General features: G+C 37.6%; 1 protein-coding gene across 1 annotated transcript in view; it reads left to right on the forward strand.

Moving 5' to 3' along the window:
- The window catches only part of LOC107655997 (phosphatidylinositol 4-phosphate 3-kinase C2 domain-containing subunit beta), a 47,274-nt gene that overhangs the window by 11,600 nt on the left and 15,644 nt on the right, over window positions 1-20,030 (forward strand). The window contains 11 exon segments of the mRNA XM_074186890.1: window positions 1,213-1,333; window positions 2,879-2,990; window positions 3,520-3,599; window positions 3,723-3,786; window positions 4,464-4,610; window positions 4,966-4,999; window positions 5,860-6,055; window positions 9,859-9,981; window positions 10,454-10,621; window positions 11,680-11,791; window positions 16,740-16,882. Of these exon segments, the coding sequence (XP_074042991.1) occupies window positions 1,213-1,333; window positions 2,879-2,990; window positions 3,520-3,599; window positions 3,723-3,786; window positions 4,464-4,610; window positions 4,966-4,999; window positions 5,860-6,055; window positions 9,859-9,981; window positions 10,454-10,621; window positions 11,680-11,791; window positions 16,740-16,882 (1,300 nt within the window).

Here is a 20,030-nt window from a genome sequence, read left to right on the forward strand (position 1 = left end):
AGCACATGGACAGAAAGCGGCTGTCACAGCATGTGAGTACTAAACTAAGTTCTCATTCACACACAAGTTTACATTAAAAACACAAGTTACAAAAACAGTCGGTTATGTCTGTGAAGGTAAACAGCTGGGAAATAAATTGCATGTTTATTTTAGATCTGTGTGGCAGCAGCAATATACACGTAAATAAATCAATAAATCCACTGTTCTGTTGTCTGCTCTGAGGCTGGGACTAAATAGTGTTCTGTGCTCATCTGTGCAGCCAAAGGCAGAACAGTGTCCGATTGACTGCCAAGTATATTACACGGTCAAGGTCCAGAAAAGTATGAAAGACATCGTTAGAATAGTTTGGCGCGGCTGACACAGAAGAGCGTACGCTGCTTGCATTCAGCGGATACTCTCCAAAATGGCGCTACAGTGATGCGGAGTGACACAGAGGAGACGAATTGTTGAATAAAGTCGTTATTTTTGTTTTCTTCGTGTACAAAAAGTATCTTCGTCGCTTCATAACATTACGGTTGAACCACTGATGGCAGATGGACTATTCTGACGATGTCTTTCATACTTTTCTGGACCTTGACGGTGTAATTTACTTGGCAGTCAATCGGACAGTCACAAGCCTCCCGGTTTTCATCCAAAATATCTTAAATTGGGTTCTGAAGACGAACAAAGCTTTTAGGGGTTTGGAACGGCATGGGAGTAAGTGATTAATGACAAAATTTTCATTTTGGGGTGGAGTATCCCTTTAAGGGGCGGTAATATTATAACGAGATCCCTTTGCCACGTCACCAAGGGATCGAAATCAGACGCGCTCATTTTTTCAGACGCTTGCAGAAAAAGGTTTCCCAAAACAAAGTTACTGGGTTAATCTTTTTCACGTTTCCTTGGTTGGTAGATGCACCGGGACCTGATTATAGCACTTAAAACCTGGAAAAGTCAGATTTTCATGATATGTCACCTTTAACTTAATCTTTCAAACAAAAGATAATAGTAATAGATATTTATTGAGCACCGAATCAGCGTATTATGAGGGACCATGTGACACTAAAAAATATTATTGCCTCCATTCACTTAGTTGTAAATGTGATGATAAAGTCAACATATAATTTTATCACATCTACTTGTGGGAAAAGTGTAGTTGGTTGTTTCTCAACACACAAGTAAAGTTACATAATGTAGTTGTTATATTATAATATTGTTGTCCTCTTCCCTCAGGATCATCAACCATAGACCTGCTGATTTATCAGACACTCTGCTACGTCCATGATGACCTGGATATGATTGACGTGGATGACTACCTGATGAAAATCTGCGGCCAGGCAGAATTCCTCAAAAAGTAAGAACTAAGGATTCACCAAAAGTGACTCTACTTTTTTTGCTTGCTATCTAAATGCATAGAACTTCCATAGACTTACATTAGAAGTTACATAATTAGCCTTAATCTGAGCTTTTTATAGGCTAAATCGACCTTCTCCACTGAAAAATTATTAGCCTGTGTGGCAATTGTTTATAATCCATTCTTCCTGTAATGCTGACAACAGGATTATGGGATTTTTTGGACATCTAAATTTGTCTTCCAGTCGCTTCATGTCTACCTTACATTGGCTCAGCATATGAGTGTGGGGTTGGATCTTCTCCCTAAAGTGTTACGGCCAAAAACAGTCCCCCACTGCTGCAGCGTGTTGCTAAAAAGTTCCCATCCAATAGCATAATGAACTACATGTTACAAGGACGTCCATTGTAAAGCCGTTTGAGTTGTGGGTGGAAATGGGGTGATTCCAAGCTGAACTGAAGATCTGCGGTTTGTGGTCTGAATAGCTCCTCGTCATATAACTGTAGCCCTTCAATTGTGGTTGCATAAAAACAAGCTGTGCTTATGTCTGTGGACTGCTTTAACCACATTGGGTTTCCCCAAGTCACGACCACCATTTTGAGGCAGACTTAACTAATCACTCAAACGTGTGCTCTTCCTGTTTTTCTTTTTTTTAAAGGCCACTTGACGTTTTTGATGAGACAGTCGGTTGTATTATTTTTCTTAAAGGGCAAAGCTGACAGAACTGATGCTGAGTTTATCTGTGCGACAAGAACCGCAGGTGTTGTTCTGTTGAATGTGGGTGTTGGTTGTTTTTGCTGTGGGTGCAGCTGTGTTGTAGGAAGTGTGTCTTTTCCTGATAACCTGTGCTTAAAATGTGCTTGTGCAGGGCCGTGAAAAGGAGAGACATTGTGCGTATGACTGTAAAATACATAAGCTATCAGTTTCAGAACAATAACATACTCATAGAAGCCTTTTCTGGGTGCTGTGACAATGAAACAATAAACCACAATGTCTACGGTACAGTTGAAAACATGCTTGAGTATGAAGCTAGTGGAATAATTTCAGTTTCTGTACAATTGTTGTTCTGTACAAATAGTGCATTTGGAAGAATGGTTTGTGGGCTTTAAATTGTTTTTGTGTCTTTGTGCTTTTGTCTTGTTTTAGACTTTTAGTTTGTGCTCTTTGTGTTCCCCTTGTTATCTCCTAATTGTTTTCACCTGTTTCTTGTTAGTCTATTACCCTCTGTGTATTTAAGCCCTTGTGTTTCAAGTTTTCTTTGTCAGTTCTTGTCCATTGTGGGATGTATCATTCGAGTGCCTAGTTTTGGATTATTTTATTTTATTTATAAGTCATCTGCAATTGAAAACTGCTGTGCTTCTAAGTTTGCTTATGTTACAGTATCCTTGCTGAATGAAAGTATTAATTAATTTCCTAAATAAATATATATAAATAAATAAATACAAATCTTACTGACCCCAAACTTTTCAATGGTAGTTTATATGTATAGAAATAAATTATGAACCAGTATATCTCAAGTTTGCTTTTGCCTCTTTTCTTTCTGCTAAGCAACCAGACTCTGGTGAGCTTCGAGTACATCCAGCAGTGTCTGAAGTTTGACTGGGACATTCAACTCATTCTTACCAAACGGAGTTCTGTCAACATGGAGCTTGCCCGAACGGTAAGACCAAAGCTGACAACAGATGGATTAGTGACCCAACAACATGTTTTCCTCTTACTGAACAGTTGAAACTCCAGGAAACACCTGTAGGAAACATTTTTAGACTTCTTAACACCAACAAAACCTTGAGTTACAGCTTTGAATTAATGTAATCAAAATGAATGTCAGTCATTTTAAAAATGCAGACCACATTGCACTAGGTGTTCATCAAACTCATTTGGAAATGTCAAAAACCATTCATTTTTAAAACCTCACATCTGTGCTACCTTCATTTAGATTACAATGCATGTAATATATTTGGTATGTGACCATACTACAAGGTAATACAAGGTAATACTGTTCCACAGAAGAAGAAAGTGCATACAGGTTTGGAATGCCATCACATTATGTTTGGGTGAACTATGCCTTTAGAGTTTCTTCCTGGAACCATAGACTCCCACAGGGAACCATTTGAAAACTTGTCAGTGTAGATCCTAAAGGTGTTTTAATTTTTAAATGTTTGCATTATGCTGTTGTTGTTGTTAAACAGACAGAGGATGATGATACTTCATCCACCATGAACCACAGTATTCTACTGCAAGAGAGGCCAATCAAACAGACTGTGACCAGGTGAGAGCAATGAAGAGGAGGTTAGGAAGTTTAGGCTGTAATATGTTGATTTATATGAATATGTAGTAGAGAGGTTGCAACATTCACGGTGTTTGACGACTCTTACTCTTGTTTGTGTGACAGGGAGGCACTGACTCTTCTCCTGGATACCTTTCACAACGAGGCTGAGTCTTTCCTTTTATCAGAGGTAAACTTGTTACAGACATTGCTTATCTGAAAATTCTTTGATAGTGTGTTTAATATGCTCAATCCAAATCATGGTTGTTATAGTTAACTAAAACTAAAACCATTAAAAAATGGGTTCTATTGTTTGAAATAAAAAAAATACTTTTATTTCAAAAAAATTGTTTTGTTTGTTTAATGTTTGTTTAGTTTAACTACTAAAAAAATGGCTAAAACTGAAATAAAAATTAATAAATTGTATAGACATAAAAAATGGAAAAAAAAAGACAAAAACACAATAAAAATATATTTAAAAAATACTCATTCAAAATACTAAAACTATAATAGCATCTCAGTGATTCTAACATAACACTGATTCAAATTGGGAAAAAAAAATTGCAAGTAAGTTTCCTGACCACTCCCCCTGTCTGCCATTGGTCAGAAAATTAGATAGCCATGCCCCCAAGCCCATGACATTGGTTGATTCATTGTTGCTGGTCAGAATAATAAACAACGTTTTGATAGTAATTAAAATGTTTATACTTTTTAATTACAGATAATTAAGCATTCAGTGGTTTGTTTACTTGTGATGGATATTAAGCTAGGCTAGCATTAATTGTCAAAAAATGCATTTAAACGAAAACCTTTATCCTTTTTTGTTTCAGTATTTTTTTTCCTCAATGTCTTTTCTGTCATTTGTAGGTTGAGTTGCCGTTGCATGTGGAGCGGTTAGTGCAGTCTGTGAAGGCCTTGTGTACTTCTCTAGCAGCTGTTGAAACACCTGACATCACTGCTGCCTTAAACCAGCTGCCAGCTTGCCCATGCAGACTACAGCCTAAAGTGCAGAAGGTGGCACCTTTGAACACTTACTTAGTCACAAACATTACATAGGAAATGTTTTAGAAATCTGATGTACTGTTCACACTGCTGTGTTGGCTACTCTCGTGTGAGCACAGACACAGTGCTGCAAACATGCAGCTTTTGCTGCTTCTAGTTCCTCAAATGAGTAGACAGAAAATTCTCTACTTTGCTTAAACCGCTAACCTTTGAAACTGCAAGAAATATCTGCTAGAAACACCCATGGATGAATGTTTTTTTTTTTTGGTTTTACTAGTTTCATTTTCACTTTAGACATAGTTTAGCGTGACTGTGTTTCTGGTGTTCATGCTTAAGTGTATGTATGTTTCTTTGTTCATTTTTTTAGGATGTCAGTGTCTTGACGAAGAGAGAAAACAGAGGTACGGTGCTGAAGCATACATTACCAGTGAAACATTTAGCCTTTATAAACCTAACCTTTATATATTATTAACATTTTTCATCGCTACATAATTCTCAAAAATCATAACTTCTGTTCACATAAATTCAGTGGTGGACAGTAACGGGGTAGCTTTACTTCGTTACTGTACTTAAGTACATTTTTTAAGTATCTGTACTTTACTGAAGTAGTTTTTCCATTTCTGTTATTTTATAGTTTTGATGACTATACTTCAAAAACTGGTCATAGTTTTGACAAACAGGTGTTTTTTTTTTTTTTGCTTCATTTTTTTTATTCTTAGTTTTGTAGTTAAGTTTTAAATCCCATGAGGATTTGGCTACATTTCAAATGCCCTTTACAAATATATTAGATTTTTCCATCCTTGTTCCAGACTCAAACAGACAAAAAAATCCATCTTAAATGCATCAAATTTAAAACTATATTGTTAAAGATGCAAGTCAGTCAACTCAAGTGTGTCCAAACTTGACTGGTAGTTTTTGATTCTTCCTGGGGTAAGACGGTTGAGGATATGTTCAAGTGTGTCTTGTTTGTTGGAAGAGTGTTTATGTAGCATCCTGCTATGAGGAAGTCTGTGATCTCAGATAGGCATAAACTGGGAGGATGCAGCCTTGTGCAGGACACTTGCAACTAATGTCCTTCTGTCAGCTTTAACATTTGAATTCGTACTACTGCTCCATCCAGCGTTCTGTGAACATAAAATGTATAAGATATGAAAAAGCTTCGTGTAAGGGATAATGTACAGTCAGAATCTAGCATTCTAAGAAGTCTTGGCATCAAAATTTATATGTAAACAACAGAACCAATTTTTTTTTCACCTTACAGTGGCAATTGTGGAGAAGTTGACTGCAGCCATCTTGGATCTTGTGGAGCTGTACTGCAGCACTTTCAATGCTAATTTCCACACCATGCCACACAGCAGCAGATCCACAGCCCCCATACAGGAAGCTGGCATGGTCACCAACGTGCTTTCCTTCAGCGTTTATGCAGCTCATCGTATCCCTATCACATGGGCTGCCAGGTAGTGCTATATTTCTTGTTTTGGTTTCATCACCTTGGGAAATCAATTTCAATTTTTAAAATATTAAATCGATTTTTAAAGAAATTAATGATTTTTGTTCAGCAAGGGTGTGATCAAAAGTGAGACATAATTTTACTAAAAATTTCTATTTCAAATAAATGCTGTTCTTTTGAACTTTCGGTTCAAAGAATAATCATAAAAAAAAATCAGTTTCCACAAAAAATATAGATGCTGCTGGAAACTCAGCTTTGCCATCCCAGCAGCAAATTACATTTTAAAATGTATTCAAATGAAAGTTATTTTAAATGAATAATATTTCACAATATTAAGTTTCTTACTATATTTTTGATCCAATAAATACTGCCTTGGTGGGTTTAAAGATGTTCAAATACATTTTGACGACCCCAAACATTTGAACGGTAGTGTTTACTGTAATACTACATTGTTTGTTGTCAGCTGTGCACTATGTGTTCATGTAGCACAAAGTAATGTGGGTGTTGCTAAAAACAATGGAACATGGAAGAATATTACTACAACTCATTGTCTACTGTCAATCTTTATAAGATTGCCTTTGTAGGAAAAACATATGAAAAGTGGGTTGTTTTGACAGTTTGAACGAGTTCAGATTTGCACTAGTGAGCGTTCTCGTTTGTTTTGCAAATGCAAACAGATTAGCAATCCGGAATGACAGGTTTTTAACAAGTCTTTCCATGATATCATATTACATGCTGTGATTACTGCGAACCAAAAAATGAAAGTAGAAAAATATTCCAAAAATTAAGGCAAATAAAAAAGTTTCTAAAGTGCCACAATATGTATTAATCGGAAAGATTATTCTTGCTTTGCTTCGGGTTAAGTAGCCCTTTTTTGTATCTGTAAAGTGCTGAAAATGCTGCTTTCCCAGCAGATAGCATACCAGATTGCAAGTTTTGATCTGATCTGATCACTTTCATGATCTCATTTGCTCAGGATAAGAAAATCTACTACACATCATTAATGTAGATAAAAAAACCAGACTGTTGCATTTTTAGATGGCATTTTTAGATGGAATTCTGTGGAAATTATACAGGGAAAAGTTGACTTCTGGAAGAAGAGATGCAGCTGTACACCAGCTGTCCACATTGCTGGTCCCCTTCGTTAATCCAGCAGGATTATTTGGCGTTACGATCTACAGAGAGGGCTCTTGAGAATGGCATTCCCTCTTTTTTTCATTCTCCTTTACCCTCTGTCCTAAGCCAGAACTGTGGCGACCGCTCCCACCAGCATGGAGACAGATGCTGGCCAACCCTAAATGTCACTACATCTCGCCCAGTCGTTCAGTGATAAAATAATACAGCCCCTTCCCCTCCCCCACACAGCACAGGAATGGTCTCTCCCACCCACTGACCTGAACTAGTGCTCTTTGTCTCACTCTTAAACTGATGCTGATTGTGGAACAAGCCATCACAAAGAAACATGTATGGGAACTCAGCATAACCTTTGAACTCTGGAGGCCAGGCGGAGGGAAGGCTGGGTACCAGGCACCTGTGCAGTGGTGATGGAGGGTTTACATTCTCTTGCATCCCATCTGCTTTAGGCAATTAGAGTCAATCAGATGGGCTGATCTTGGAGTGATAAAATAATACAGCCCCTTCCCATCCCCCACACAGCACAGGAATGGTCTCTCCCACCCACTGACCTGAACTAGTGCTCTTTGTCTCCCTCTTAAACTGATGCTGATTGTGGAACAAGCCATCACAAAGAAACATGTATGGGAACTCAGCATAACCTTTGAACTCTGGAGGCCAGGCGGAGGGAAGGCTGGGTACCAGGCACCTGTGCAGTGGTGATGGAGGGTTTACATTCTCTTGCATCCCATCTGCTTTAGGCAATTAGAGTCAATCAGATGGGCTGATCTTGGATCAGTGTGAAAAGGCAATTTTAAACATGAATATGGTTAAATGATTTTTATTTATAAATAAAACTATAACCATGGTGGTTTTTCCTCTGCAGTGTTTTTGTGGATCCTCAGATCAGTATTAGGATTAGTAACATTGTTATTTCAATCACGTGTTTTTCTTTCCTCTCTGGTATTCCATTTAGCTTGGGAATGTTTTTCCTTCTATTTAAATGGGCCTCGGGAGAGTTCATTTCCCATTTAGGAGTCTCTATAAGTGCTTGAATTGAAGTTGAATGATGTGGGAGAACATCGGATGATGTTGGGATTAGGAGAAAGAAGTTGGGAGAATGTGGCAGGGTTTCCACAGCCATTAAATTAGCTAGTGAACCCAAATCTAAAAGCATGTCTGTGTTTAGTAAAAACTTGATTGTAAAGCACTTTATGTATGTTGTTCTGCAAGACCCTTCCAATCTCCCTATTCTCTATTTTGTTTACTGCGAGATGATGGTTTTACTTGGTAAGCTTTGTTAAATACTTGTTTAATAAGATCTTGCCAGAAAAAGGGTTTAGAATTTTTATTTTTGTATTTTAAACATCTTGTACGTTTTATTTTATTTTGTTTTATTTTATTTTATATAATTATTTTTATACAACTCCTTTGTAATTGGTAGAAAATTAACTCCACACAACACAGCTCTTTCCTTAATCTCAACTACCTACCTAAAGCATAAAAGATATGCCAGTCACATGGAACTCTGTGGATTTGTCATGGTCAAAAAAAGTCACACAGTAATGGCAAAAATATGTCACTAAATTTAATGCAGACATGAACACATTTTTTATGCTGCTCTCCTAAATCATGCACACTATTCGCATTTTCTCAGTCAGTGCTTTAAGATGATTCATTTTAAATTTAAAAGGATTAGTTAACCCAAAAATGAAAGTACTGTCATATATTCACTGAATGACCTTCTTCTGTAAAACACTAATGGAAAATGTTGTAAAAAAAAAAAAAAAAAGTGCTTGTCCGTGTAATTGCCGTTAAAGGGAACTGGAGCTTTTAAAGGGTTACTCCACCCCAAAATGAAAATTCTGTCATTAATTGCTCACCCTCATGTCCTTCCAAACCTATAAGACCTCCGTTCATCTTCGGAACACAAATTAAGATATTTTTTATCCTTTATGGAGAGCTCTCTGACCCTCCCATAGACATCATTGTAAGTAACACGATCAACGTCCAGAAACGTAGCAAGGAGATCGGTAAAATAATCCATGTGACATCAGTGGTTCAACTGTAATTTAACGAAGCTACGAGAATACTTTTTGTACGCAAAGACTTTTACTTTTGTCCGTGTGGTGCAGCTGACACAGAACAGCATACACTGTTTGCGTTCAGTGGATACTCTCCAAAATGGCGCTACGGTGACGCGGAGGAGACGAATTGTTGAATAAAGTCATTATTTTTGTTTCTTTGCGTACAAAAAGTATTCTCGTAGCTTCGTAAAATTATGGTTGAACCCCTGATGTCACATGGATTATTTTACCGATCTCCTTGCTACTTTTCTGGACGTTGATCGTGTTACTTACATTGCTGTCTAAATCTTGACAATGCAGTGCACTGGATGTCTTTGGAGTAGCGATGTCTGATTTGTGAATGGGTCATTCTTTTGAGTCAAATCATCTTGAAGAATCAGTTCAGTGCATAAAACTAGAATGAAATAATTCCCACATCTGATTCATGGAGTCTCTGAGTTTAGCTCAATTTGGTCACAATGCTTATCAGGTTAGAAGCAGCTCCCTGGAAAGGAAGGTTTTCAGTGATTTAATGTCCCAAATATCTTGGCTTCCGTTAGGTGTAACTTGCTGCCATTTGATGATCTCACCCTCTTTGTCTTTCTCTCTTTTTCACATAACCCATCTACAGCTATGAAAATTTCTTCCTGTCCTGTTCTCTCACCCATGGCGGAGTGGAGCTTTGTGCCCCCCAGCACACCAGTAAACAGTCGGTCAGCAAATATCTCTTCCACCTGGTGGTGTGGGACCAGAGGTGAGCCTGACGCCAATCCACACACACTACACAGTCCCATAGATACTATCTCTGAGGTTTGTCGAAAATAAATGGCCTAGTGTTTGAACACGTTAGATCTAAGCTTGTTTACCAAGTATTTCAGACGTCATATTTGAAAATAGCACATCCAGCTCAGCTTCCTGTGGCTGTTTTTGTACTCTGCCGCCTTTATTGTAGAGTTTTGGTATTGTTCAGGGATATTTTAGTGGACAGTTGTCACTTTTTTTCCCCATCCTGGTGAATATATTTAGTCTCATGCATGTAGGTGTAAGTTTATACTATTATAACTCCCAAGTGTAGGTGTTTAAAAATAAAATGTTTGCATTTGTTGTCGTTCTTAGTTTTGAGAAACTGTTCGAATTCCAAATTTATCCTTTACGGAAGCATTATTTCAAAAACATGTTCAAATTGGTATTATACTAATTTTAATTTTGTCTTTTTCAAAATACAGAGTTTGCTTCCCCATCCAGATCAATCAGTTACCGAGGGAGTCACAGCTGACTGTGACGCTATATGCCACGTCTCTACCGCCCCCTGGAGGTGCGGAGGAAAAGAGCAAGCAGAAACGCAGCATTGAGGCTTTGGGTTGGGTCACCATGCCCTTATTCAACTTCAGACAGTAAGCATGGATATGTATTTTTTTAATTGCTGGCAGACTTTCTCATTTTGTGCATTTTTGTCATTAATGATAATACCATGAGTGCATATTATACTGGAGGGCATGAAAACAGGCTCTTTAAGCACTAGAGTTCTGCTGATACTCACCTCCTACAGCAAACCAGTTGTGGTGATCAGAACAGGCTGACGTCTGCAAATCTAGTGCAGCCTACAAACACCACAAACACGCAAATTAGTGCAATTTTTTTAAAATGTGCACCAGTTCCTAAGCAGTAGTGGCCGATTGAAAAGCTGATTGATATATATCTAAAGCGGTGTAAATACAGAAGTAAAATGAATTTGAAGACACACTGAACAAACATTTCATAGTCAAATGCACATCTAAGTCCACCTAAATAAATATATGTAATATGTCATACTTAAAACTTTTCGTCCTTTTGACTTCCATCTTCATGGAAGTTTGATCTGTCACAAAAAAAAAAAAAGCAGAGATTACGTTATTGATTTTGTATCATTCTTAGGAAGGCTGACATGTTTGCTTTAGAGTTTGTTTACAGGATCCATAAAAAAATGACTAGCAAAAATATAGTGCTGTCAAATGATTAATCACGATAATCGCATCCAAAATAAACGTTTTTGTGTACATAACATCTGTGTGTACTGTGTATTATGTATATATAAGTACACACACATACAGTATATATTTAGAAAATATTTACATGCATTTGCATGTATATATTTATATTCATAAAATCTATATTATATATAAATATATTTAATATAAACATAACATTTTTCTTAAATATACATGCATGTGTCTATATTTATATATACATAATAAATATACACAGTATACACACACATATATTATATAAACAAAACCTTTATTTTGAATGCGATTAATCACGATTAATCGTTTGACAGCACTACAAAAATATTTACCTTTGCTTGAAAGATAAAAACATAAATATACTATCAGGTCAAGTATCTAATTGTCCGTATTCTGCATCCATAAGTGGATGTTAGGTGTTTTCTGACCCTGTTTTCCCTCTTCCTTAGTATTCTGACGTGTGGGAGGAAGCTGCTAGGTTTTTGGCCTTCAACCCCTGGCAGTGGAAACGCTCGCTCTAGTACGCCCAACTTCAGCCAGCCAGACAGCGTCATCCTTCAGGTTTGGACTTTTGCTCAATCCAAAGTGTAATCATATAGTAAACTGTTTCCCGCTTGTCCTACTTTATACTCTATTATTCTTAACTCTGACTCACTCACGTTCTCCGTAAACTTTAGTTTACTCACAACACACTCCTCTTCGATACACTTATTTGTCTCCTTCTCCTCCTATAATGTGGTTGATCTGTCTTTTATCCAGAAGGTTGCCTTGTGCCAAACAGGCCCTTAACAGGCCTTAAAGGGTTAGTTCACCCAAAAATGAAAATTAGCCCATGAATTACTCACCTTCCAGTAGGGCTGGGCGATATGGCCAAAAAAATTATCACGATAATTTTTTTCATATCAGTCGATATCGATAATTATCACAATAAATGTCAAATCTTTATTTCTTTCAAGTTTAAAGCCAGATTTTTGCTCCAACGTGAAAGTTGTAGAAACTAATTAATTTTCCTTAAAATAAATATCTAAATTAAAAAATATATATTTTCTTAGTTTCTGCATGTTCTAATGAGTGATATTGTTTCAAATCAAGAAACAGGTTTGCGGTCCGTGTGGCGCGATTCAAATGAGTTGCGCTGTTTCGTTCCGCTTTTGGCGCATAAACATTATATTGAACATTTATCGAACTCTTCATATCGTTTTATCGAGGAAAATTATATTGCGATAATTATTGTTATTGAATTATCACCCAGCCCTACCTTCAAGGCATCCTAGGTGTATATGACTTTCTTCTTTCAGACGAATCCAGTCGGAGTTATATTAAAAATTTACTTTGATCTTCCAAGCTGTTTAATGGCAGTCAGCGGGTGTTGCAGTTCATCAGTCCAAAATAAGATAAATAAAGCGCATTCATCCATAATAAAAAAGTGCCTCACACGGCTCCGGGGCGTGAACAAAGTCCTCCTGTAGCGAATCGATGCGTTTTTGTAAGAAAAATATCCATATTCAAAACGTAATAATCACTTTAATGTAGCTTGCGCTCACTGTTGTACACTGGAAGGAGTTCCGGGCGGATGACGTATGGAGGTCGGCGTTGCGCATGCACCGCTCAGAAGTGACGAACGCGGAAGAGCAGGGGAGAGATCAAAACAAAACAGCGGTCACTTATTAGAAGTACAAAAACGAGGATTTGTAAAGAAGAATGTTGATGTTGGTTTTCACGAGACTCACCGGTGCATGCGCAACGCCGACCTCATACGTCATCCGCCCGGAGCTGCTTCCGTGTACAGCTGTTGGCGCAAGCTAGATTCAAGTGATTATTACGTTTTGAATATGGATATTTTTCTTACAAAAATGCATCGATTCGCTACAGGAGGCCTTTATTCACCCCCCGGAGCCGTGTGAGACACTTTTTATTATGGATGCATGTGCTTTATTTCACTTCTTTTGGACTGATGAACTGCAACACCCACTGACTGCCATTAAACAGCTTGGAAGATCAAAGTCAATTTTTAATATTACTCCGATTGGATTCATCTGAAAGAAGGAAGTTATATACGCCTAGGATGGCTCGAGGGTGTGTAAATAATGGGCTAATTTTCATTTTTGGGTGAACTATCCCTTTAAGGATGAGACTTCCTGTTTAAAACAAACCCACCATCTCACAATCATCTTTTTTTTTTCTTCTTTTTTTTTGAAGGTCATTTATGCATATACACCCACTAAAGTTAACTATTGAGAACATATGCATAGCTAACAGGTTTAAGGTGTTTAAGCAGTATATTTTTAAAGGCATGTCTAGTTAGATTATATGTAAAAGAGTATAATGAAGGTATAGGTGTAATGGAGCTTTTCTCCTTGGCTCGTAACTTCAGCAGTAATAGGGTCAGGCCAGTGTGCAAATGGAAATGTAGGAAGGAACTGTCCCACTACTTGCAAAATGTCCTAAAAGTAGGTCAGGTTGCACTGCAGAGAGAGAGACAGATAGATACAGAATTTTCACTTTCATATGCATCTAAACAAGCCCAGGCAAAATAAGCATAGGAAACAGTTTGACAACACAAAACTACATAATTTATTCTGATTTTGTTGCTGCAAAAGGACATCAGCCCTTCTGTATAAGATAATAACTAGTAACATAGTACTTGTTTTGGGCATTTATTTGAAATGGAAATGTTTTGTAACATTATAAATGTCTTTACAGTCACTTTTGATAATTTTAATGCATTATTTTTGAATAAAAGTATTAATTTCTCAAAATGTTAACTGAACCCAAACATTTGAACAGGGAACGGTACCTCTGTATTTGACCTTTTACTGTATTTCTCAGACAAGGTGTGTACACATTACCATTCAGAAGTATGGGGGATGTTTATAAATATATAATATTCTTATTACTCCATGCATATCACATTTTATTTATAGCACACTGGTCAAGTAAGCAGCGCGTTCCGGGGTTTGTAGGATCACAGAATTTGCTTCTCCACTATGAATAAATCGCCATCAGAATCCATGAGTTTTATCACTGAGGTGGCATGTAAATGTACTTTTACAGATGTCCCCTTGAGAAACGTTTACCAACCGATTAGGGCTGTACTCAGACGATCATCACAAACACCTGAGACGTCACCCCAAATCTTGTGCACACTGAGTCACCACTTCCTCCACATGCAATAATATCCTCTCTTAACACATTCAGACGTGACATTTCACCGCCGCTCTCTGTAAACAGCCTCCCCGTAGGTATTGTTCTGAAACTGTGTGGTAAATCACGTGTGTGCATGGTTTTCTCTTCACTCGGATGGGCCTCTGTGAAGTTCCCACCCTCCACACAGGCCTCCTACTATACAATCCCCATTCTTCTTTCTGCCATCTCTGTGTGCCAAACCAGCCCATAGTAGTGCCAATAGGGCTCTTTTGTGCCCGAATGGCATGGCTTTGTCTAAGGGCAGTGGGCTGTGCAGTTTACACTGGGAGCGAAGCCTGGTCCATGCCTATTCAGTAGGTTCTGCCCCTCATTTAGGTGCTGGGGTTATTCAGTGTGAGGTGGCAGATTTCCCTCATTCAGTCCCTGCAATCTGCCCGTTAAGCCAAGATGCATCTGGGGCTAATGACACATCTGGGGCTCATTAAAACTGCCTAATGTGCGCTCACTCCCTTTAGCTTCTCTCCTTCTTATCCATTGCTGTTTCTCTCTTTCACTTTCTCTGACCCCATTTTTCACATTCTTTTCCTTTTTTCTTTTCAATAAGTACATTTTTTTTTAGACTTTCATGCTGAACCAAGTCCTACTTTATCAATTAACAAGTAATTCATTATTGCAAGCTACTGATGGAGTAATTGTATTTGTTCATAGACAGTGTAAAGGGCAGATATTAAGAGGGGAAATTGCAATATATATTAATATTGTCTGTTAAAATTATTGTTGATTTGTTAAGCGTTGTCATTTTATGTGTTAGTTCGTTTTTTTTTTTTTGGTCAAAAGACAATATATCAGAAGCCTGATATTTAAAGCTGATATGTAACCTACCTCTGGTGCTTCTATATTGTAATAAATTACCAGTAATAGATACAAAATAAATAAATATTCAGTTTGTTGTTGTATATCTTTATTTTTAGTGTTTTTAGGATGATTATTTAGATTGTTAAAAAGTAATAAAAAATAATTTGTAAATAATTTTAATATTTATTGGGGGCCCCTAGTTGAGAACCATTTAATTAGACAAAATAGTATAAAATTTAAATATATCAGCCATAATTTATTATGTTTATTTTTTACTCAAGCTAAAACGATGTCATTGTCAGATTTTATCGCTAAGTTTGAAGCATTATGAATTTTTGAAGCATGACAAGTTTTGTAGATTTGTTTCGGAGATTTTGCTTTTCCCTCATTCTAATAGATAGGATTTGTATTTGTATGCATGTAGATTTACAGTAGTCAGGTTAGATTACTTATTTAATTTTTTATAAACATAATACACTTCTAATTTATGAACAATTTAATGCATTGTCTGCCCCAAATAATTTTCATTGCCCAAGTAGGAAATAGCTGCCCAACCAAGATGGCTGCTGATTGAACTGACTTACCTTATGGGGAAGCATTTGGTGTGAAGGTCATGAAATGGATGACGGACTTGTGTGTTCTACTCTGCTAATGGATGAAGTGTGATGCTGAGAGGCATATGGCAATAAAGACTGGACTGATTTCAACCTGGGCTGACAGAAGTGTGAAAACAGACCCAGATGTCCCTATCATGAGCTTTCATTTAAAGCTTTTCTTGATTTTCATTTTTTTTTTTTTTGGCACTGGGTGCATGTTGTAGTTTCCGTTTGTCTTTAGCTGAATGAATGTATATTGGATCTCTGCTGTTAACATTTAGTGTTGGTGGTATTTAACTTGGCATGTTAAAGGTGAAAGCCTCAGCTGTTCATGGTGCTGTTACCGCTTTCAGCACTCGTGTTAACTGCTGCCAGCCGTGACCGTGAACCTCAGTGTTTACTTTGGATCATAAACCTTCTAATTTCACTCTTGTGCCTCTTTGCAACCCATGAGCTAGAGTAAATTTGGCCTGTGATTAGCCATTTGTTTTCGTTATATCATTAACCCTCAGTTATACCGAATAGATACCTATTAGGGTTGAGTGATATATTAAATATTCATGAAATACTTACATTGATTTTTGCTGGTGACAAAACATGATCTCAATGCACTTTTTATTTGCCCATCAAGTTTCCTAAAAACTAGAATAGACTGTTTAGACCTTTTCTTGCCGAGTAAGTATGATTGTTTTTATATTGGTATATTTAAAATTTTAAATGATTTTTCCTTGTGTTCAAATGGTGAAAAAACTATATAAATAAGTAAATAATTATTTATAATTTTTTTTTGCTGTAAATATACAGTAAAAGGTCAAATAGCATTGCCATTACATTCAGTTCAGACTTACAGACTTACCCTCCATTGTTAATACAGTGGCTCATTTTCAACAAAACTCTCCTTGTATTTTCAGGTGGACTTTCCCACTTCTTCTTTCGAAGTGCGCTTCAGCACCCCCGCTCCTGCAGAGTTCAGCCCCCAGTACGAGTTCTCCCGTCTGGACCAGCTCAGCCAGAGGCAGCTACATGATGTCTTGCACAAGAAGTCCCTTTTTTGGTGAGTTGGAGGTCTGGTAATCCTAAAGCAACTGTCTTGATCTAATTATTTGTTTTACTGTTTTAATGTTTTCAAGATCTTTCCATGAATGGGGAAAAAAAGAATTTTCCTTTCTCTGTCAACATTTAAAATGCTAAATATACCTTGTAATACTTAACATTGCATATTTCCTATTAGATTAAGACAATATTCCCTCTTTATTTCAACCACTACTGTGCCAGGTTTTTAATCCAGCTGGTTTTTCCTGAACCAGGAAACCACTATTGTCCTCATTTTAGAACAACTCTTGTGTGACTGTGTGTGTGGACTGACACAAAATAGATTGGACAGATCAAAATTAAAATTGACAAAGCTTGATGTGCATTTATTTAATGACACCATGTTAGCTACTCCAGCTAAGTAATATTTAATTATTAAATTAAATGAAATAAAACAATGAATATTTATTATATATTTAATTTAATTGTTAAATGATTAAAGGGATAGTTCACCCAAAAATGAAAACTCTGTCGTTAATTACTCACCCTCATCTTGTTCCAAACCCGCAAGAGCCTTCGTTCGTCTTCAGAACACAAATGAAGATATTTTTGATGAAATCCAAGAGCTTTCTGACCCTGCTTAGACAGCAACACAACTGACACGTTCAAGGCCCAGAAAGGTAGTAAGGATATTGTTAAAATAGTTCATGTGACATCAGTGGTTCAACCGTAATACTTTATGTGCACAAAGCCCAAGCTTCCACTGACTTGATAAGCAAACATTGACATAACAATGTTTGCTTCTCTAGTCAGTGGAAGCTTGGACTGATTCTGAAAGAAGTTTGTAGATCTTCTGACTGATCACTTGCTCAAAACCAGCAACATTTTGGTGGAAAAGAAATTGCTGAAAGCTGGTTCTCAGGTTCTTTGAGCCTGAGAGTTAAAAATCATTTACATCTTACTTTCTCATTCTAGCTCAGTCATGGAATGCACATAGTAAGCGTTCATACTGTAAACTGATAAACAGAGAATGCAGTGGGATGATATACAGACATGAAGGTTATGAAAACTGCATCTTCTCCAAGACAAGGATTGATTAAGTGTAGCTGCCCCCTCAGATAACCAGTTAATGCAAATTCAGATTCAGCTGTTGTTACGCATTATTCATATTTCAGTGACACACAGCATGAAATCTCTTTTCCGGTCCCAAATGAGCATGTCTGCATGGGAGCAGAGGTTGAAGAAGCTCAGAGTGATGTTGAGGTGCTGATCAGACACTTATGAGAGGATGAAACTGGTGTCAGATCCTTCCTTGTCGCTAAGAGTTTAGACACCCAGCATTACCCACTTCATTTTGTCTTCTGTGTTACTCTTTGTTTTCCCATCTCATCCCTCCTTTCAAGTGACAGTGGGAGGAATAGCGGCATTCATGCGGAGTTGGAAAAGTTGGAATGTGAGAATGGTAGTCTGATGGGAGGGGGAGGAAAACAGGAAATGAGTACATGCACACATGGTTTTAAAATTGCACAAATTATATATTTACAATGAGCATATACTGTACAGTCATGGCCAAAAGTTTTGGCTGTGACATAAATTTTGTGTTTTGCAAAGTTTTCTGCTTAAGCTGTTGTGGTGTTCATTCACATTGTTTCTATATTATTTTTTGATCCAGCTAACCAGCTAACATTAATTGACTAATATCAGTAGCACATGTGAAAGAGTGAAAGAGTACTAGTCAGGTTAGTCACTATCATACTAATTAGATTGTAAGAGCAGACTGATTGCTATAAAAGGAGGGGAAGAAGCACTTCCAATCATTGTGTTCTTGTTAGCAATGGTTGCCTCCAAAGAAACAGGTGCAGCCATCATCGCTTTGCATCAAAATGGCCTCACATGCAAGGAAATTGCTACAAAGAATATTGCACCTGAAAGAACCATTTACCGGATCATCAAGAACTTCAAGGAGAGAGGTTCGATTGCAGTGAAGAAGTCTTCAGGATGTCCCAGAATGTCCAGCAAGTGTCAGGACCGTCTCCTCCTGAGGAGTCCGCTACGGAATCGTGTGTCACCAGCAGTGCAGAGCTTGCTCAGGAATGAAAGCAGGTTGGTGTGAGAGCATCTGCACACATAGTGAGGCCAAGACTTTTGGACAACGGCCTGGTGTCAAGAAGGGCAGCAAAGAAGCCACTTCTCTCCAAGAAAAACTTCAAGGACAGACTGAAATTCTGCAGGAAGGTCAAGGATTGGACAGCAGAAGACTGTTATTTTCTCTGATGAAGCTCCCTTCCGACTGTTTGGGACATCTGGAAAATCGATTGTTCGGAGAAGAAAAGGTGAACGCTACCATGAGTCCTGTGACGTGCCAACAGTGAAGCATCCTGAGACCATCCATGTGTGGGGTTGCTTTTCAACCAAGAATGTGGGCTCTCATAATTCTGCCCAAAAACACTGCCATGAATAAAGAATGGTATCAAAACATCCTGCAAGAGCGACTTCTTCCAACGGTCCATGAGCAATTTGGTGATGATCCGTTTTTTTTTTTTCCAGCATGGTGGAGCACCATGTCACAAAGCAAGAGTGATAAAGAAGTGGCTCGAAGATCATTACATTGAAATTTTGGATCCGTGGTCAGGCAACTCCCCAGATCTCAATCCCATAGAGAACCTGTGGTCAGTCCTCAAAAGGCGAGTGGACAAGCAGAAGCCCACAAATTGTGAACAACTCTGAGAACTAATAAGGCAAGAGTGGATCGCCATCAGTCAGGATTTGGCCCAGAAGCTAATATCCAGCATGCCAGCACGAATTGCAGAGGTTATGAAGAACAAGGGTCAACACTGTAAATATTGACTCATTATATATTTTTTTGCCAATAAAAGCCTTTAAAACTTATGATATGCTTATCATTGTTTTTCAGTATACCATAGAAACATGTGGGAAAATAATCTACAAATACTGAAGCAGCAAACTGCAAAACACAAAATTTATGTCACTGCCAAAACTTTTGGCCACGGCTGTACTATTGAAAAGTAGAAAAAAAAAGATGAATACTTTCACTGCAAAAAATGGCTTATCTTACTTAGTATTTTTGTCTTGTTTCTAGTCAAAATATCTCAAAATTATTTTACTAGATAAGCCAAGTGACTTAAGATATTTAGTCTTGTTTCCAGGGG

Source organism: Sinocyclocheilus anshuiensis, unplaced genomic scaffold, assembly GCF_001515605.1.
Source record: "Sinocyclocheilus anshuiensis isolate Anshui unplaced genomic scaffold, SAMN03320099.WGS_v1.1 scaffold51, whole genome shotgun sequence".
Lineage (NCBI taxonomy): Eukaryota > Metazoa > Chordata > Actinopteri > Cypriniformes > Cyprinidae > Sinocyclocheilus > Sinocyclocheilus anshuiensis.